A 21,865-nucleotide genomic window follows, 5' to 3' on the forward strand; every position below is an offset into this window, starting at 1 on the left:
CAAAAATAATGCCAACAAATTCCAACTGGCTCGTGACTGTAGATGTTCAGCCACGCTCCCACCATCTGACATCTTCATGTTGAATAGCTGCTTCTTAAGATGAACCTTGTTGGATACTGATGGCTTTTCATACATGGTAGCTAGGGCTTCCATTAATTATTTTGTACTTTTCATCTTGGATATGTTGAAGGCGACGCTCTTCATCAAAGAGAGTCAGATCGTTCCTAAAGCCTTCCTATCCAGTAAAAACCATTCATCATCTGTCATCTTTTCTGGTTTCTTCTTTTTTCCTCCTAGAGGAATATAGAGGTCCTTCTGATATAGATAATCCTTCATCTGCATCTTCTAGAAGGTAAAGTTTGAACCATCAAACTTCTCAATTCTAGTTTTCCCTTCTTCCGTCATCGCTCCCAATAGAACTAAAACCAATAAATTTGATACCAGTTGTTGAGCAGCACGCCAATAACGGAGTGAGCCTAGATCCAATCTTAGGCCTCACCCACAAACGATAAATAGGAAGAAATATAAACTAGAAACAAATCAAAATAATCCAAAAAACAAACCACAAGATAAGATATACGTGGAAAAACGCCAATCTAAGATAAAAAAAAATCATGGATGCAAACCTCCACTATGAAGAACGAAGATTACAAGACAATATACTAACCTCTCCCTTGGAAGTACAGAGAAAATCCATTGCCTACACCTTAGAAATATTTTCCAATATTCACCTTAACCCTAGAATAGCCCTAGGGACCCAATTTATAGTTTTGGCAACTTCCCTTTCGCATCCTTGTGAATGGCGACACAGAAATCCGCAGTCCGCATTAGATTCGAAAACGAATCTGCGTAACCACGACCGGTCGAGCGGACCCCACGACCGGTCGTGCATGGCCCACGACCAGTCGAGCACCTCGGACCCAAAAACTGATGCTCCCTAGAGTTCGAGTCGTGCCAATCTACGACTGGTCACAACCGGTCGAGTGGGCTCCACGACCGATCGAGCACCTTGGACCCAAAAACCGATGCTCGATGGAGTTCAAGTTGTACCAGTCTACGACCGGTCACGACCGGTCGAGTGGGCTCCACGACCAGTCGAGCAGGGGCCACGACCGGTCGTGCGCGGCCCCAGATGTGGCTCCACTTTTCAACAAGATGACTATTGATAGACTGCAGGAGCAGGAAGCTATATGGGTCGTGGTTGTCATGAGGTAAGGGTCATGGTTGTCATGTTATATGGGTCGTGGTTTTCATATTATATGTGTCATAGTTGCCATATGGGTCCCATATGAGTCATAATTTGCATGGGTCGTAGTTGCCATGGTATATGGGTCATGGTTGTCATGTTGCTTGGATAGTATTGTGGTTTTCAACGTATTCACTTCCTTTTCTACCAAACCATTGGTACCATAACTTAAGGCCCACAATAGGGTAATTCGATCCATCCACCCTGTTGGCTAGCTCGTTGTGAGCTGAAAAAGTCTTGACTTGGGCAATATCCATTTCTATCCACATTGTTTGCTGATATTTGGGCCCTACTCCTAAAATGACATGGCAAAAAGGATGGATTGCATGGATTATGGACGACATGAATGCCTTACCCCTAAAATGACACAACATGGATTATGGACGGTATGGATGCTTTACTCCTAAAATGACACGACATATATTATGAACTGCATAGATGCCTTACCTCTAAAATGACATGGCAAAAAGGATGGGCAGCATAGACTATAGATGACATGGATTATAGAAAGCATGGATGAAACACATACACCATGGTGGGGCCCATAGAGCACCGAGCACCAGCAATTGCCCGGTGGCAAGGGGAGTAGCCAATCCGTCACTTTATCGGGAGAATAGCCATTCCATCACTATAGGACTGTACAACTTCTGAACTAAGGTAAAAGGCATTTTCATCTTCGACAATATCCAAAGCTCGTCTGAAAGCTACTCTTAGAATATTTAAAAGGTTGAATCTCGTTAGTTAATTTGGCCAAACGTTGAGGTCAATACAGTCAAAATCCCTTTCAAGTATACGAGACGGTGGGCCCCAAAGAGCTTGTGTCTCTTACGTGTTTGAGTAGAATAGTTGTTGCAGAAGACTCCGTTACCTCCACATGGCGGGCCCTCGTGAAGTGAAGAAACGCATGTTTCGCGTGTAAAGAAAATGTTCACGTACAACAATATATAGGCACTTTTACATACAACTCTTTCTTTCCTGCCACGTGTCACTTATTTAAAACATCCAAGCCACGCAAATGGCCGAATGCAGCATAAATGTAGGATGGCCTATTAATCAGGAGAGATACACAGTCGAAATTAATGGACGGCTGATCGTACGTATCAGTTACAAATGTGGCCCACTTAATGTGTGGTTTTGTTCCAACATTTTTTTCCAATGATCTTCGAAGAATGGCCCACCATTTTCAAGGATTGGATGTTCAACGGGATACTCACATTAGCAGAGAGTAAAAACGTTGCACGTTAGGATTCCGCTGCAACGTTGTATGTGACCATTTATGTTTACATTTATGTTTTTTTTTTCCCGCCCGTGAGTTGCCTGTGCCCCTGCCCGCGTACGAGAAATAAAAGGTTGCACGATAGGATTCCGCTGCAACGTTGTATGTGACCATACCCGTACGTGTATAGGTGGGCATGGGACGCCGCGATCATGCTAACTCAGCTCTTCCGACTCCGTCCGATCTGACTCGACCTTAATCGAATGGGTGAGTCGGTCCAAACCGAGTAAGCTTCGTCCGATCTGAACTCAAACCGAGTCGAGTTTGAGTTACTCAGTAACTCGATCTGAAACTCGATTCTGTTAGACTCGACTCGACCCGACTCTCTAACCATACCCGACCCGATCCCAACCTCTCTCTCTCTCTCTCTCTCTCTCTCCCCTTCCCTCATCCTCCTCCTTTTCCAAGCCTGACACTCACCCACCACCATCACCCTCCTCCTCCTCTCCACTCCCTTCCTCATCTCTCAATCCGACTCGGTGCCAATTCGACCCAACTCGATACTTTTGACTAGATCAGACTCGGTCCGAATCAGTTCAGGCCAGACTGCACTCGAATCGAGTTAGGCATGCTAGACTCGGTATCGAGTCGAATCGAGTTCGGATTAAGCCTATTTTAAAATCGGATCGAGTCAAGTCTGCCTTAACTTGGTCCAACTTGACCCGATGCCCAGCTCTACGTACATGAGTTGCATGTGCCCCTGCCCGCGTACATGAATATCCTGTGGTCGGAAGTTATTTGGGCCCACACATATTTGGTGACAGATGCCCCTAGAGGGCCCACTTTGATGCATGTGCCTTACATCCACACAGTCCATCCATTTTGACAGCTTATTCTAGGGCATGATCTCAAAATTGAAGTAGATCCAAATCTTAGGTGGGCCATACCACATGAAACAGTTGTGTTTGAATCCCCAATATTAAAAACTTTACGAGGGCCATCAGAACCCTTATTTATCATCAAACCTGTTGATAAGGTCACAAAGATCTGGACGAACTTTTGTAGCTGATGAGAAGTTTTTAATGACAACTATGCTCCACCTCAGGAAGCAACGGTGATATGACACTCACAGTGGAAACCTTCGTAGGGGCCACGGCTATGATTAATTCCATCATTGGAAACTTTGTGGGCCACGGAGGTTTTCGATTAGGATGATATTTCTACATACAGTTTATCTGAATGCTGATAGCTTTAGGAAGAGTTTGGATGGCACATATAAATTGCAGTCAGCTCCATGAAGATTTCAAAAGTGGATGTCTCTGATCGCCCTATCGTGATGAGATATGATTAAGCTACATGCCGCTATTAAAGTGAATTACTTGTTCGACTGAATTACCTTTGTGACTGAATCACATCGATATCCCTAGTGATCCTACATGGCAGAATTTGATTGGGCCACATGCTAGCTGCCATATTAAATTGCCTGGTAACCATGGATATCCTTTGGCATCCCAATGTGGGAGGATTTGCTCATGCTATATGTCATTGTTAGATATGGACCAACCGAGTATGTAATCAAAACAACTTTCAAATATGCATTACAAGAGTTTCATATATTATTATTATTATTATTATTATTATTATTATATAAATATTATTATTATTATTTTACACATGCACACACACCCCCACACACTCACGCCGTAGAGTCTACCACTGGAGCAAGAGTAAGGATCCATACAGGTGGCATATATGAACTCAAATTATCCAACATAACTATTATCATCTAAAAGTTAGATTGCGTGAATGAATTTTAATCATTGGCTATTTTTTATCTCATAGTGGATTGCACACTCAGGCCTCCATCTAGGCTTAGCCTTGTGAGACAAAGAAGTAATGGGATATATAATGTGGAGCCTGTCCACCTGCTTTTGATTAGATTATGTTGTTGGCATATCATCTTAGTCTTCAGTTCGAGGAGGTGAATTGGCTTGTCTTACCATATGTGGTAGATTAAAATGAGTTATTGAATTTTATATTTTAACTTTTTGATTTAATTGTGTATTTGTGTCACTTGGTCTATTATAATAATAATAATAATATAAAATATAAAAAAATTTGTACAAAATTCAATAAGAAACTATTAAGACTCTCTCAAGGCTTTTTTAAATCAAGAGTTTCATTTCCAGCAGACCTGTTTGGTATTGGGTGAGTTTTTAAGGCAAGATACAAAGGAATTCAAAATGCAGAAATATTCCTCGCGAGCTATCAAACTCATTGAAATGAAAAATGAGAATGCTTAAAATGGATTTTTAAAAAGAAAAAACAGAAAAAAAGAAGAAGAAGAAGAAGTTCAGCGACGGTGTTTATGTGCAGGTTCTGAAGGTTTTTCCATACCCGATGACCCTCACAACATGTCAGTTGGGCATCGGGGCAGTGCTTGTTCTGCTAATGTGGTCGACTAATCTATACAAGAAACCTAAGGTTTCACCAGCAATGGTATTTCTATGTCTTTCTCAATGCTTCTTTTTCCATACATAGTTACTTAAAATACATACTGAAACTTGTGTTTGTGTTATGAATATCGGGATTACAGGTTGCAGCAATCGTACCTGTAGCAATGGTGCACTCACTGGGAAACCTTTTCACCAATATGAGCCTTGGAAAGGTTGCCGTTTCCTTTACTCACACCATCAAAGCCATGGAACCCTTTTTCTCTGTTCTTCTCTCTTCCTTGTTCCTAGGGGAGGTGAGTTTTTTACTCGATTGATAGCATATGTTTGAACCAACATACAATTGTATGTGTCATCCAATCCATTCATCTATGGTGCCTTACCAAATGAAGGATCACCCAAATTTAATCCATCTCAATTTTGTTTTGTTGAGCCACAACAAGTGAGTATATACATTTAACTCAGGTGGGCCATGTTAAAGGGGACATTGGGGCTGTCCATCTTCTTTCATCTGGCTCTGATCATACACCATGAGAATAGACTGCTTGATGCTTTTCATTACCTGAGCTATCATTCTTTTCATAAGGAGATATCATATTCACCACACCATGTATGCAGAATTCTGGTTTGATGATAGATTGTACTGTGTATATATGCAGTTGCCTACGCTATGGGTTGTTTCTTCACTTGTACCGATTGTAGGGGGAGTGGCTTTGGCTTCAATGACTGAAGCTTCTTTTAATTGGTAAGAAGAGCCTCATCAACTCATCTTAGCCTTTGCTACAAAGATCAGACATGTATGATTACCAGTCCGTGCCTTGGGAGCATTCTTTCTTCTGATAGTGGTTTAAAGACTCGATGGCTGGACACGATTCATTCAGCCCTGAGTTGAGTCATGGTTAACCTGAGTTGGGCTGAATCGTCTCAATTCACCAAAGTCGGGAGTGACTCGGGAGGGGGTGGGGGTGACTAGAGCTGGGCACGGGACAACTTGACTCATCCGACTCGTTCAGACCCAACTCGATCCGAACCGAGTGGGTGAGATGATCTGAACCAAGTAGACTTCGTCCAATCTGAACTCAAACTGATTCAAGTTCGGGTCACCCAGTAACTCCACTTACCTAAATCCAACTCAGTACTTACTCGACTCGTTGGACTAAGTCTGAAATTTCATGATACTTGTTCCCAAATATCATAACATTCACAACATTTCATGGACTCTCTCCCTCCCCTCCTCCCTCCCTCCATGCATGGCCCTATCAACTTTCAGGTCGGGCTTGGGCTCAGTCATTTTAGCCTGACCCGACCCATCTGGACCTAACTTTATATCTGCGTGTTATTTCCCCACCAAAATGCCATTGTAAATCCTTAGGCAACCATTTATCTTGAATGCTGAAACTTGGTTTCATTCCTGTAAAATGTTTGTTTCTCTGGGCATGTGTGGCCCACTTAATAAATGACTAAATTAGGAACATTTAAGAGGGAAATATGGATTTTATTAATTTTCAGTCCCAACCAAAAAAAATATTTCAACTGCCTTGGGCCTTCTATTCTAGGTCCATGCTGCGATTGGGCTGGCATCAGCCTTGGGTCTCAAGTGTTGAGTCAGTCCTAGGGCTACCTTGGCCCTGCCCAAACCGGCCCATTGAAATTCCTTACCTGCATTATTGTGTTTTAGTCCTTTTCATATTCTATCAATAAGCACTTAATCAAAATTAGCTAAATTATTATGGCTTGTTTGGCAAACGCCTAAAATGAGTTCCTTTTCATTTTAGTTGATCATAATTATGTATTAGAGATTATTTTTCTTTTTTGATAAGAATTAAAAATAATCTCAATGAAGAACAATCATGATCTCTAATACATAATTATTATTAACTAAAATGAGATCAACTCATTTTAAGGTATCAACCAAACAGGATCTTGGCCTGTATAAATTCTAATAAAAATCCGCTGCTCCTGCACAACAGGTCTGGATTTTCGAGTGCAATGGCTTCCAACCTGACCAACCAATCTCGTAATGTATTCAGCAAAAAGTTCATGATTAGTAAAGAGGTAATGCTCGTAACCAGATCAAAAGATAACATTAGCCCATTTGTTTCCTTTCAAACCCGACCTGCGACCCATTACCCTACCTGACCGGCGATTAGTCATAATCAGTGAGGATTAACTATCAAACTGGACACTGCACTACCCAACTGATGTTTAAGAGAATATGTCGGGAAAAGTAGGCTCAGCCCAGTTTGTTTTCGATCGCGAGATGGGTTAGGTAAGGTCACCTACCTGAACCCATTGATAACTTATATTATGCATCAAACACTCCTTTTTGGATGCAACTCCCACCAAGGAGGGGTCGGTCGACTCACTGAAAATCAATTGGATTGGTTTTGGTTTTCAGCAAGTGAGCTTTTGAAGCGCTTATTTTGTCAAGCAAAGGATCATATGATAGTTTGATAAAGTGCATCCAATCACACGAACAAACTGGAATTTGGATTCAAATGGTGTTTAGGCGTTAAACACATCTTTCGAGGGCGAATCCAAATGAGCCTTAACTTCCTTCACGAGCAATGGTGTTTTCGAAATGTAGTTGTTTTTTAGCTTTAAAGTAGACCTTTTAACTGAAATCTATGTTGAAACAGGAACCTCTGGACAACATAACTCTCTTCTCCATAATAACAATCATGTCATTTCTCCTTTTAGTCCCAGCCACACTGTTCATGGAAGGTGTCAGATTCACACCTTCATACCTGCAGTCTGTTGTAAGTAGTGGTCCTTGGAATACATTGCTTGTCGTTTATCTGTTTTTCATGTAGATTTACAGCAAAGAGAACAAGTTAATGGGCCCCATTTTTCCTTCTACTTGCAGGGTTTGAATGCTAAAGATATATATATGAAGTCCTTGCTTGCTGGCTTCTGTTTTCATGCTTATCAGCAGGTGATTCTTTCTCTATTCTGTTTGTTGCTTCTGTTTGACCCTTGTAAATTTTTTTTTAAAAAAAAATGTTTATTTCTTTGTGCATTTGGAGCCCACCTGATCAAAGGGCTCTGCTCGGATTTTGGGTCAGGGCTAAGGATTTCCATCAATTTCTATATTTTCAAGTTTAGGATTATGATTAACTACGATGAAGTAATCCCGATACCATAATTATAATTAACAAAAATGAGATAGATGAACTTGTTTTTTATGGGCCATACAAACAGGCCCTCAGGCATAGCATTTTGCAATCCTTGCTGATCCCACCCATCACTTCTTGCACGGTGCATTTGAATGTTCTTCATCCAAATGAAGAGACCATCTACATGCCCGTAGCTCTGCCTCAAATAACCTTACTAAGCAAACACAATCATGGACTTTGCTTCTTGCATGCGCACGCGCCGACGTGAAATGTCTGCCAGTTGCAATGTTTGAGTCGTCAAACATGTCTATATCCCTTCTTACAATGCTGATTCTATAGTTCCATATTGGCAGCTTTCGTATATGATATTGGCCAGGGTCTCGACGGTTACCCACTCCGTCGGCAATTGCGTGAAGCGGGTGGTTGTCATCGTGGCCTCAGTTCTCTTCTTCGGGACCCCAGTCTCCCCAATCAATGCTGTCGGTAAATTCCCATTACCTCTATGATGACCCAAAAACCAGATTGTCTCCGTCACGCATTTGGGGTGGCATAGAAAATGGAATCTGCATGTTTTTTTCCATCCTGAATTGCAAGTGACAGGCAAACGCACCCAAGTATTCCAATACCCTCAAATGGAATTGTCAATGGCTTAGTTTGTTCCTTGTCCCGTTTCTGATTGGTTTCTGAAATCAATGGCTGCCTTTCATTTCAGGGACAGGTATAGCACTTGCCGGAGTCTTCATGTATTCGAGGGTGAAGCGGATAAAGCCAAAGAAGGCATGAGTTACCCGTTTGGCAAAAGACATACAGACAGCCAGCATTTCCTGTGGGAATGTATCTGTGAATTTTCTTCCCAGGGATGAGATTTCTCAGTGTCCAGGAATTCACATAGATGAATGATAAGGAATTAATTAGAAAGAAAGCTTCTCCTCCTCTTCAGTCCTTCCCACTTCTTAGATTTCTTAAAAAAAGAATCCAAATGTGGCCCAATCACATTGCAACAAACAGGTTTTTCCTGTTTGTGGCAAGCAAAGGATCCAGATTCCTTAAAAAAAGATTAAGTTCAGGGATGATCTGGTGTGCCCCAGTACAAATGAACCGTTTGATTTGTAGGCATTGTGACCTATTATATCAACGATTTGTATCATGAAACCATCAGCAGGGACCTATAATTCCTCATCCAAATAATCAAAAGAAGTGTAGAGCAAAGGCCCTGCAACTTTTTACCATGGCACACTCAATAAAGCAGCCCATGATTTTGACTGGATAGGATTGATCGAGGGAGTGCCATTTCACGGCTCTTATGCGGTATATGCGTTTCATGAGTATTGGCACTCATGTGCAATGGATCCAGTCTCAAAAGTGAATGATCATCCAAACAAGTCAACCATCTCAAGGTAGCTGCAATGGCTCAGAAATGAATCAAACATCTCAAGGCACCCATGACTACCTACTTCAAGGCCGACCTAAGATCTTGCCCCTCAAGTGCTTCCCCCAAGAGTAAACCATGCAACACTCATCTCACAGTCCCTTCCAAATGAGTTAGCATTTCCCATGTACTAACCACCAAAATTCACAAAGAATGAAAGGGACCACTGGATGAGTGGATCAGCTTCATTTCTGTGTGGTCATCTTCATGGTGGGGCCACCTTGAACACGCTCAGCTGTCCCACATGCTTCCCCGGTTGGCACTTGCGGTGCAGGTGGAAGTGTGTGTAGAGAGGGTGTGCGTGGGGTTAGCAAACTTTTGTTATAGAATAGTATTTTACTACTTACCACCAACAAACCATTTGGCGGTTTAGGTTATCTTTGAGGTTAGATTAACGTGAAAACATCCTATTAGTGGTAAACACCTCAGGTGGTGTCCTATCATAAGATAGAGTTTGATTTAGTGGGCCCCACTAGATCTTCATGGAACTTTTAAACTCTTAGTCCCCTCTCGAGTGGGCCAATTTCTCATTACCCATCTGCTAAAACTAGCTGTTTGATTTCAGTTAGATGTGAAGAATGTATGACAAGCATCTCTTACCTGAGAGTCATGTTCTCCATTAATGGGGCTGTATGGCTAATTTTGATATTTCCAAGTAATTGCAAAATTGCTGACAAAAGGCCTATATGATATTTGAATTGAATGCCAAAGCAGAAACAAGATAAGCATACGAACCCAAGTCAGATGTGATCAAAGCCACCGTCATGGGCGCAAAACAGCACCCCCCCAATTTGACTATCTGGGGAAAGAATAACTGCACAATAAATCAGATCAAGCACCAACAGAGATGCAATCAATCAGAATGTTTGTTTTCCAAATCCCATTTCATTCAGCTGTGGTTGCTGTTGTTGTTCTACCAGAACGACAGACGGGGAAATTGCGACAGCCATGAATCCGTGCCCGCAGGAACTGTTCTGTTTGAGTTCCCCTCCTTTGCTTCCAGATCAGCATCCCTCCAAAACTTGATAACATGGAGACTCTCTTCCTCTGTTGACCTCTGCACGACGATTCGAGATGCGTAGCCCCGTTCTCTCATTACACGGCAAATCTGCGAAGGGTTATTGGCCGTGAGCGTGACCATATACAGCCAGCCCTTACCTGACAAGAGCTCATCAACGATGGGTAGGATCCTGTCAATGACAGTGCGCCCATCCTCCCCACCTGCCCAAGCAGCAGTGATCCCGTCACAACCAACTTCTTCTTCAGGAGTAGGCACGTAAGGAGGGTTCACAACCACCACATCTACCATCCCTGCCAAGCGCTTCCCAAGTCCTGATGCGATGTCTGTGCAGATCACCTCAGCATGGACCCCATGGGCCCATAAAGTCTCGTGGGTCACTTGCACCGCATGCGGGTTAATGTCAGTTGCGAAGAAGTGGGACCCACTGCCTTCTTGGCCGAGCATGATGGCGAGTGATGTGATTACATAGCCACTCCCACAACCCACTTCCAAACACAACCTCGGCTGGTGCTCCAACAGGTTTGCCCGATCAGCTAGTAGTGCATCAACCAGTGCAAATGAATCATCGCACGGCTCGTAAACCTCGGGATGGCGACTGACAAGGCGGATTTGGGCAATCCTGGAAGGGATCTTAGACGGAAGCTGCTGGAACAACAGAAAAATATACAAATTGCGGATAAAACCGATACCAACTCGTGTATAGAAGCACAAAAATTAGAGTAGAGTTAATATGTGATGACTGACCCAGATTTATAGGCATTCTTGTTTGGGCCGGCATCATGATTTTAAGACTCAGACTCGGTAAAACTCCATCCAGTTTGACACTGACTCACCCTCAACTTGGCTGAGTCAGGCCAATTCACCACGAACTCAGGCAAGTTGCAACTCGACTCGAGACCAGACGAGATATTCTGAGTCTCCAAGTCTTAAAACCATGGCCAGTCCTATACATGCGATGCTCATTTTGAAGTGATTATGAATGTTTATCAGGTGGGCCCCCCCATCAGTGAACAATCCCTGAGATAAGATCAGTGCATATTTTCCAATTGCACATAGGCAGGTTGCCATACCTTCCCATCTGCCATCGATTTGCAAACCCAGCCACTGGATTGCTAGGGTTGTCCAATGGGGGAGTACTTTTGCAATAATGCACATCTATGCTGACGCCCAAAAGATGAAAGGGTTTGGATCACCAAAAGTGGGGTCCACCCTATTGCTGGCTTGAATGGCAGCAAATCAAATCAACAGAGCACTGCATATTTCCTCATGACAACATGCCAGACATGAGTTTATCCAAAAGGAGAAACAATTATTATAGAAAGAATGTTCTAAACTTGCAACCGCCAAAATTAGCAGACAGTTAATCTTGATCTACAACCATCAGCTTCATCAAAGAAATCATCAATGAGGAAAAAAATCATATGGAAATGTGATGCATTTTGTAACTTACCGGCATCTTATTCTGCTCCTCTCTTTCTTTAGTTCCACCAGAGGGCATAGAAGAGGTTGACTCCACTTCTATACTGTGGTTCATGGTGATACTACAACATTAATAATACCTAAGCATTTAAAAAAAAGAAGCAGAAAATCAAAATTATGCAGTACAGTAAATGCCTAAGCACTTGTTTGGCTTTGCTCAAAAAACAGTTTTTTAAAATTATTATTTTGATTCTGAAAACCACTTTTTAAAGCTCAAATGTGTTTGGTTAGCCACTTAACTAATCAATTTTAGAAAAGATCTTGTTTTTTTTTTTGTTTTTTTTTTCAAATTTGTGTTTTTCTCCAGTGCCTAAGCCCCCTGTTTCCTACAAACATTTCCACTTCTACAAACTTGCAAAAAAGCACTCATAAAATCCACGATCTCTTTCCCTTGTTGAAAGGTTTGTTAATTGCACACGAGTGAAGAGCCGTACACCACCACACGTGTTATCGTGGCACATAGGTTTAAGATGAAATATATCCACTGGTTGGTCTCACCATGTTTTCCCTAAAATTAATCTGGTCCACTCAGAAGGTGTGCCCTAATATTGGAAACAGGTCGATGGTTTAGAAAACCTCAGCCAAGTGTTTTAGAGCCACACATTTGTTTTGCATAACTGTAGAACACCTGACCAGTGGATCAACCTAATTCCCGTGCCAGGTCATCAATAAAGGGTGTCTTTCTAGTGAATGGATTGGATCTCAGATCCACGTGCCATGATGGCAAGCATGGCCCGTACATGAGTTGTATTGCACACGCGCGGGCTCAACAAATCTCATCTCTAGGTAAGCTGAACGAACGCAACTTTCCTATAATCTCCGCCTGCAGCGCTGTTGGACCCACTACGATGACTGTGTGACGTCCACTCTGTCCATCCATTTCACTATATCATGTTAGGGAATGACTCCAAAAATGAGGTAGATCCACAACTTAGTGGCCACACACACCACAGGAAACAATTGGGATTCAACACTCACCATTGAAATATTCGTGGGAAATTTGTTTTATGCATGTTTACCAAAGACCTTTTTTCACAAATGCAATTCTCAAAAAACCATTCCAGAGATTTATTTTTTTTTCTTGAGAATCAATTCTGCAGTTGCTAGAAGCAACGCCAAACAAGCTCTAAGTAGTAAGTAATAATATTGAAGCAAGGAACCTCCTATTGTTTATAGAGCAGATGAATTATTGGGTGTTGATGCACCCTGTTTATGCAGGTGGGCCCATAGTTGAATGATTCAAATTGTTGATTAGATGGGCCTCATCATAGATAAGGCATGATGTGATGCAAACCCATGGCCCACCTAGGCCTAACAATAATGTAGGCCCACAGTCCACCGTAGCACCCAACATGTGCTGATTTTTGGACTATTTATTTATTGATTTCGGAGCTTAACTCAAGGATTGCAATTTACTAGTTTTGGAAGATATGAGGGTTGATTTCAAGATGTGATTAAAAATATGAGGGGTGTGTGATTGAAGATATGAGGCTGATTTAGAGATGTAATTAGGATTTTCTATATTAGCTTCTTTTTTTTCTTTTTTTTTTTCCTGAGATAAAATGAAAACTTTATTGAAAACAAAAAAGAAACAACAATTACAAGACACGGAAAAACAGCAAAGTAGGGATGATGCCAAGAAGGCGACCCGATTACATCCCAAGAAAATCAAAATTACATCCTCAAAGCCTAGGCACACAAGAAGCCCATTCAATGACAAAGAGTCTTGCCCTTTGGGAGGTTCCCTCTACCGACTTTCTATCATTCCTGAAATATCTTGCATTTCTTTCTTCCCAAACAGCCCACCAAATTGCAAGCAAGTCCACAACAATCTTTTAACTTTCCCAATGCCAATTTCTCTAATATTCTTGTGAGTGTACTCTTGTCCATTTCTTTGCTTTTACTATTGTTAGGCTTTTACCATCTTAGACAGATTAGATTGATCTGAAGTCAGCTATGATTGATTTGAAATCAATCTCTTAGTTGGAGAGATTCTCATTAGAGATTCACTTAAGAGTATAAAAAAGGGGGTGGTGTAGGAAGTAGTCAATTTCAATATTTTTCGAAGTGTGAGTTTTTCTTGAAGTATTGTAAGTAATGTTATCAAATCGCATAATTTTTCTAAGTGTGAGTTTTTCTTAAGTAATGTTATCAAATCGCATATGCCATCATATGCAACTAGCAAATGCTGTTCGCATACGCCATCGCATATTGCTCTAGCTACTTTTCGTTTTCTTGTTTTCTTTTTTTTAAAATAAAAAATAAAAAATGGGAAATTTCGAAAAAAAAAAATGAAAGAAAAAAAACTAAAAAATTAGGAAAAACTATGCCTACTTACTACGAGTGATTGGATTGGATTCTTTTACCTATTTCATTGTAGTTTGAGTATTTGAGACTATCAGACCATCCATAAATTAAGTTTTATATTTAATTACTTATATTGTATTTACATAAAATTTAACAGAACAATCAACAAGTTACATTAAGAGATAATTAATTATTAAAAAAAAAAACTTCGAACATAGAAATTTTATTGATAAATGATAACTTGATAACTTGAACAATTTATAAGCTACGAGTTATAACTTAATTTGCAAATACAATTTACCAAAAAAAAAAAGAAGCACAAATTACAAGGTTACAAGTTTGAACTTGTTGACTTGTAAATTTAAAATATAAAAAATAAACATACTAACATAGGCTACTATACACACATATGATGTTTGGATACATGGATTCAACGATCATTTTTTTACCGTTGGGACCTATATACGATCGCACATGTAGTATGCTATTGCATACTCGCATGTGCGGTCACATACTTATTGCACAAAAAAGTATGCCATCACATACTATCCTGAATCCTGATTGCATATGCCATCATGGCATATGTGATCCTTCTGGGGAAAAAAAAAATGGCACATGCGATCGCACATGACAAAAATGATTGTAAGAGAAGAAGTTTGATATCAATAAAATTATCTCCCTCTTTCTCTAATATTCTTGTGGGTGTACTCTTTTTTGTAAAAGGTAACTGATTTTATTAGAAAGCCACACAAAAGGCGGAAAAGAATACGAAAGAAAGAAAAATAACAAGAGAATTACAACCCCTATAGGGCTATGATGACACAAGCATCCAATTCCTTGAACCCGAAAAACCCACTCAACCACCCAACGTATCACCTTACGAAAAATCCAATCATCCAATTCCGTTCTATTCTCGAAAAAACGCAGGTTTCTTTCTCCCAAAATGGCCCACAGAGCCGGCATTCCTGCCAATCGCATGATCACCCACTGACACCAAGAAAGAGGGAAGCAAATCTGGCATCACCCACATGACATTAAGGGTGGTAAGAAGACTATCCCAAATCTTCTTCGCAAAAGGGCAGTGCCAAAATAGGTGATCGACCGACTTGGCATCTCTCAAGGACATAATACAAACATTTGGGAGCATGGAGCCCCTCTTGCAGAGATCATTCATGGTTAATACCATGTTCCTACACGCCAACCACGCAACCTTTGGGGGAGCTCCATACTTCCAAAACTAATAATAGTGTCCAGAATTCCCAGCATGGGAAGTAAGGGAGCTATAGAAAGACCTGATGGAGTGCCTCCCTGAATTGTGCCCGGTCCAAGCCACCTAGTCTTCCTTGGACTCTCCAAAAGATACATACATAAGCCTCTCCCAAAAAATATATAATGGCCCCAATTCCTCATCTGAGAGGCCTCTACGGCAAGGGGGAGCCCAAATGACATCATCTCCCCTCTTCTCAAAGCAAGTGGCAATTAGGATGTTAATGTCTGGGGCCAGGGCCACCAACGAAGGGAAAGTCTCCTTGAGCAGACAGTCACCAAGCCATAAGTCTTCCTAAAACCGAATTTAGGAGTTGTCTCCCACCATGAAGGAAATGCCTTGCCTGAACTTCACCGTCATAGACAAAATAGCTTTCCACAATCTTGAGACTTTATACCTCAAGGAGTCTTTAATCCACCATCGATGTTGTCAAATCGCATAAAATCGCATAAGCCATCAGCCTAGGCTGATCACTTATGCCATCACATAATCGCATAAGCAATCGGTCAGGCTGATGGCCCTTTTTTAAAAATAAAAAAAATGGTAAAAAAAATAGAAAAAATCTAAAAATTTAAGAAAAACTATGTATAATTACTAGAAGAGATTGGATTGGGTTTATTTACCTATTTCATTGTAGTTTGACTGTTAGGCCATCTATATGTTGAGTTATGTTATATTATATATAACAAAACAAATTTAAATAATCAACAAGTTATACTAAGAAAGAATTAATTATTGAAAACTACAAAGATAAAAATTGTATCCATAACTTGAATCTTGATGAGTTGATGCATACAATACAACTTACAACTTATTACAATCTACAAGAAACTTGACTGTTGGCCATTATGACATGGCATACTTCCTGCATGGAATATGCGACCATTGCATATGCGATCTGAGCCATGATATGTGATTATGCGATCGCATAATCGCTTCTGCAATTGCATATGACAGCATTGCCCACCATCCCCGCAAACCGGTCCCGTATTTCCTCGCAAATACCTCCCTCCATAGGTTTTTATCCTCCACTGTGAACCGCCATAACCACTTACCCAAGGGGAAGCCCCCCTCCGAATAAAGGCTTGCACACCTTGTTTCATCTCAAGAGATGAAAAATTTTCCTCTACTCTTTCCCCCTCCATAGGAAATTGCATCCGAGTTTTTCAAGCTTCTCATACAACGATTTTGGGCACTTGTATAGCGACATGAAGTATAGTGGCATGTTGGAGAATGCCACTTTAATCAACGTCAAACAACCTCTCGAGGATAGATGCTGACTCTTTCAAGATGAGAGTTTCCTTTCAATGCGTTCTATAACTAGGTCCCATAGATGCTTAGCCAGCTTGCCTATACATAAAGGCAACCCTAGATACGTAGAGGGGGAAATTCCCGCTTTGTAGTCAAATAAATATATCCATGCTTGAACATCCTCGACCGACATATGAATGCCAAACATTTCACATTTCGAGGAATTCACCTTCAGTCCCAAGACTGATTCAAAGCAGGCAACGATTTTCCACAAATTGTCAACCAGATCTTTATTTGCTTGTTGGTGTGCTCTTGTCCATTTCTTTGCAATTCAGGCATTGAGATCTCGTTGACTTGATAACCGGGTTGCACCATGATGACCCAAAGTCTTTTGACTTGAAAATCCTACCCATCAAATGCTTGGACTATTAGTGTATTTTTTTTCTTAATTGGCATTTTTTGGGCCATTTATCAAAGGGTTAGAATCATCCAATTTGGAAGATTTTTTGGGGCATCCTATCGACAATGGGGCTTATCTGATCAATGGTCTAGATCACCAACTGGATTGTCAGAGGATCATTAGATGATATGATGCAAATGCATCCAAAACCAATTGTTCCCCTTTAGAGAAAGGGCACAAGTTCGAGCAACAAAATCATTCACCAATCGATTAGTAAATGTCTTTGGAAGAAATTTGGATAATACACAAATCAAGGGCAGCCAAACACCCACTCTAATATCGCATTAAACAACATGAAGGAATAACGTTTAAAAGAGCCTTCAGGCAGCAATGATAAAAAGAAAAACAATATCTGAGATTCAATTCTACCCTGAATTTCCTAAAGAAACTACTCAATAAGAGAAAACTACAAAATCATTATTTATTTGTTTGTTTAGAGAGAGAGAAAGTAATAAATCCGGTAGCCTTCCATGGCTGGGGTGCAGATGTTGGTGAGAAATTATCTGGTTGATTATCCAAGGCAAGGGAAGAGAGATAATCCCTGCCTTTGCCTACTTATGTTCCCTATCCAAGGGGCTAACCAGATGACATCATCTGGGCAGGACACATCTCCCCATGGAAAAAGTTCCACCAGAAGTTATACAATGCTTGGCCAAAAAATTGTCCAATATTGTTCACAATTTTAGTTCATACAGGTGAGGCCCATTGTTTAGTAACCCAAGCAATTTATATGATGGCCCCACTATTTATGGTCCATGACAAAATAAAAAATAAAAAAATCCCAGGTGGAGATACTGTAAGGCCCTGATTGGATGACAGTCTAGAAATCATTTTCTGGGAACAGAAATTGTGGAATAGAATTCCTGGAAAAATCAGTTTCTGCAGATGATTTTTATTTGGAAATATTGTTTGGATGACAGTGTTTGCTTGGGTGTCAATCTATGAAAAAGAAAATCATTTTATAAAAACTCAATGCAATATGACCCAGTTAGCAATGAAGACAAGTATTGCAGCTACATTGTCATTCCTACGCATGATATTGATGTTCTAGGCCATGTTTGGATTAGTGAACCATGAGTTCCGCAAGTAAGAAGTCCAGTGTGTTAGCGAAATCTACCTTTGGCTGTTGGGGAGGACGCTATAATTCCCCTTGATTGAGATCCAATTGCAGTCAGTGTAGATATCAATCTAACCTATATGCATGCCAAATGCAAGCAATGAAGCAATTGGCGGCATTCCACATAAAACCCAAGACTGTTTCTAAAACAAATATCTGACCAATGAAACAACAGGCCAAATTTGGATTACAACCAATCAAACCTACAATGAAGGTCGTGGGAGGAGAAGTCATATAACAAACCAACACTGGACACAAGTCAAAAAGATCAGACATTTAAATTTAAAATTAAAAAAATAATAATTAAAAAAAAAAAAAAGCCAACAAGAGCAACGATAATCTTTTTGGATTTGATACATACATTAAGGCCTCAATGTTGAAATGAAATGGGAGTAAATGGGCCTATAAATGGGAGCACAAGGGGCACATCTAATGGACGGGTTGGATGGCAATCATGGTGCATCATGGTGGGTCCCACATAGCTCCCATGTATAGTAATTGCCATGCATTTGAACATATGTGATCATGACTCCTAGGAAAAGATTGGGAAGCATAATGCTAGGGTTGTTTGGATGGGAGTAAATGGAGGTAAATACCATTTGAGGTGTGTTTGGATGGAAGTAAATGCAAGGAAATGAAATGAGATGGGAGAAAACGGGCCTGTAAATGAAATCCTCTCTCTAGGAGGGGATTTGAAAGTAAATGGGGTGAACTGCTTTTTTGAGCTCCCTTGGAGAATTGCACAAATAAACAAAGGTGCCACTACGCACATGTCCACCATACATGTGGCATGCTAATGATACAACAAAACAATCCAATTATCGGTTACATCACTAAAATCACACCAATAGAATAATTCAAACCTTCCAATGGTTGGCCATCTAAATGGATGGTTAAAAAACGTTAGCAAGTGACTTGTTTGTGATCCTTATGTTTGTGGCCCACCCGAGGCTCAAAATTTCCTCATTTTTGGCTAAAGTGTATATTTCAATGGGTTTATTACAATCATCATGTTAAATATCACATATTTACACTAATTTGGGATATTAAATCTGATTTGAGATATCACATATGTTCTTGTGAATATATTAAAAACATTCCAATGCATTCCAATTCCTCCCATTTACTCCCATCCAAATAGAATATTTGGATTTCAAATGGATTTCATTTATTCCCATCCAAACACAATTGAGTAAGCCATTTACTCCCAATTCATTTACCTCTTAAGTCCATTTCTCATTTACCTCCATTTACAAGCTCCTAAACAAGCCCTATAAGTAAAACTCCTAAGGCTCACATGTGAAAATTCGGAACATGTTTGGAAGATCCAAGCCACTATCAGGCGGGTCCCACCATGTAGTTCCCCAGGCCGAAAAGTTAAGGCTGGTCCCTTCACCCACTCCACACATATGTAGTTGAGCATGGACTGTTTGTCAATTTATCTAGACCATCCATTTTTCCTCTTAATTGTGTGGCCCATCCCCATCATGAATGGACTGGGCTGATTTTGGCCTAGAGCAAAAAACATGGTGGAGCCTGCCTGATGATCAACTTAGATCTGGCACACATGTTCCACATTGGCTGTGTGAATGTTGAATGCATGGAATGAACACTTGGGCCCGTTTGTTAAATCTGAAATCCGAAGTCTGAATCTGAAATATGAATCTGAAGTCGGAAAACTAATAGTGAATTTAGAATAACTTGTTTGTTAACTAATGTCTAAAATGTTTGAAATATATTAATTTGACACATTTACCCATATGAAACAATTGTGATTGAATCCCTAACTTTAACGATAGGAATTTTACAACCCACCTTTTCCTTTATTGCAGCCCACTTAAGCCTGACATCCTCCTCATTTTTTGTCTCAAGTCCTAAAATGATCTCAAAACACGGATGGACAGATTAGATTTATCACAAACATAACGGTGGGCTCCACTTAAGATTCCAGTGCAAGAACTTCCTGCGAAAGGCATTTGCACATAACTCGCACCCCAAATCTGGAAGGGGATTGCGTACTGCCCCACCAAGATCTACCTAAATATGGACAATTAAGGGCTTTGTGGGGCCTACCATGATATATATGTTTTATCCATACCGTCCATTCATTTTTTCATATTATTTTAGAAATTAAGACAAAAAATAAGGCAAATCTAAGGCTTAAGTGAGCCACACTACAAGAAATTGTGGGAATTGGGTGCCTATCATTGAAAACTTCTTGGGGCCATAAGGCTCTGATCAAGCTGATTTTTGTGTTTTTCCTTCATCCAGGTCTATGTGACATTATAAAGAGATTTGATGGCAAATAAGCTTCACGGTGGACAACAGGAAGGTTTTAACAGTAGTCGTTCGTGTCCCACTACTTTATGTGGTGTGGTTGACTTGAGCTTTGGATGTGCATCTTTGTTCGGATCATGCATTAGAATGATATAGAAAAGTTGATAGACGGTGTGGATCTAACACATAAATCATGGTGGGCTCAGAGAAGTGCCCCATGTTAAAAGTTGGGATGTGTATAATGCAAGGGAGAAAATCTTTGTAGCAAAGGACAATTTTGGATTAAAAAATAAATAAAAAATCATGGAGGGCATTCTTGATTCCCCATTAAGCTAGACTCCTATCACGGAAAAATTTCGGCATAAAATGGTGGAGTGCTTTCCTTCTTCCGCGTTACGAAACACCACTAAACATGGAATATTTTCCAAATTCTGCTTTAAGTACAAAAATTCAGCGTTAACAAACAGGCATTAGCAGCACTCAATTGTGCGGCTACAAGTCACTGGCTAGGATCCAATCTCAGAGATTTTTGGGTCATATTCCATTTGCGGTGGTCCATAACAGAACAACAGCCTGGATTAACGAAGCATGGACACCACCTGTCAAAAGAATAATAACTGTGCAAAACCCTCGATGGGCCATGCCCCCAAAATCACACGTATGAGAATATCTAAGGGGTCATTTGGATGCCTGTAAGGGGGGAGAAATTCACCTGTAAAAGTCACAGGCAAAACCGCCAGGGAACTTCATGGGGCTGGGTTGAGAAATCACTTACAATCCAACGTTCTAATTTTTCAAAAAGAGGGGAAGAGGGGCAAACGCACCTTTGTGCCTTTTGAACTGTGACCGATCGCAGGTACGGCCCATCAGATGGACGGTGGAGAGAGACGTATGTGGGTTTGGAGAATGAGAATCCGGCGATTTCAAGAGAAGGAGAAGGATTTCTTGCAGGAACAACCTAGGGTTTCTGAAATATGAAGCTCGCTTCCCCTCTTCTTCTTCTCCCTTTCTTTCTCTTCCTTTGTTTATTTGGGACGGTTCTGAAGAGAGAGTGAGGGGATAGCCAGCTGGGGAAGCGGTTTGGCTGTGTGTTGACGTCACCAAGTCCTGTGGTCCCCTCATGAGGTATGAGTTATATCCAAACCGTCCGTCCGCTTGGTGAGCTCGTCCTAATGTTTGAACCGAAAAATAAGACAGATCCAAAATTCAAGTGGACGACACTTTAA

At 40.7% G+C, this 21,865-nt stretch overlaps 2 protein-coding genes across 2 annotated transcripts in view; one reads left to right on the forward strand and one right to left on the reverse strand.

Moving 5' to 3' along the window:
* The window catches only part of LOC131235629 (phosphoenolpyruvate/phosphate translocator 1, chloroplastic-like), a 42,207-nt gene extending 33,106 nt beyond the window's left edge, over positions 1–9,101 (forward strand). Inside the window, exons 2-9 of the mRNA XM_058232890.1 lie at positions 4,839–4,961; positions 5,059–5,211; positions 5,575–5,660; positions 6,886–6,970; positions 7,555–7,674; positions 7,782–7,850; positions 8,385–8,514; positions 8,744–9,101. Coding sequence (XP_058088873.1) covers positions 4,839–4,961; positions 5,059–5,211; positions 5,575–5,660; positions 6,886–6,970; positions 7,555–7,674; positions 7,782–7,850; positions 8,385–8,514; positions 8,744–8,814 — 837 coding nt within the window. The 3' untranslated portion in view covers positions 8,815–9,101. The remainder of the gene's footprint in view (positions 1–4,838; positions 4,962–5,058; positions 5,212–5,574; positions 5,661–6,885; positions 6,971–7,554; positions 7,675–7,781; positions 7,851–8,384; positions 8,515–8,743) is intronic.
* Positions 9,102–10,131: 1,030 nt separating this feature from the next.
* LOC131235630 (uncharacterized) lies at positions 10,132–21,404 on the reverse strand. The gene is made up of 3 exons (XM_058232891.1): positions 21,352–21,404; positions 11,932–12,004; positions 10,132–11,126 (listed from the first exon to the last, which is right to left on the reverse strand). The coding sequence occupies exons 1-3, from the start codon at positions 21,387–21,389 to the stop codon at positions 10,374–10,376; spliced, it is 864 nt and encodes a 287-aa protein (XP_058088874.1). The 5' UTR covers positions 21,390–21,404; the 3' UTR covers positions 10,132–10,373.
* Positions 21,405–21,865: the final 461 nt, after the last annotated feature.

Source organism: Magnolia sinica, chromosome 19 (genome assembly GCF_029962835.1).
Source record: "Magnolia sinica isolate HGM2019 chromosome 19, MsV1, whole genome shotgun sequence".
NCBI lineage: Eukaryota > Viridiplantae > Streptophyta > Magnoliopsida > Magnoliales > Magnoliaceae > Magnolia > Magnolia sinica.

What these genes read in the sequence shown, in the direction of transcription:
- LOC131235630 (XM_058232891.1), bottom strand. Translation starts at nt 21,389, where the DNA reads ATGAAGTTCCCTGGCGGTTTTGCCTGTGACTTTTACAG. An exon ending in TTTGCCTGTGACTTTTACAG is followed by an intron (nt 12,005 to 21,351) that starts GTGAATTTCTCC and finishes CATGAACCACAG; the next exon opens with TATAGAAGTGGAGTCAACCT. An exon ending in AGGAGCAGAATAAGATGCCG is followed by an intron (nt 11,127 to 11,931) that starts GTAAGTTACAAA and finishes CTGTTGTTCCAG; the next exon opens with CAGCTTCCGTCTAAGATCCC.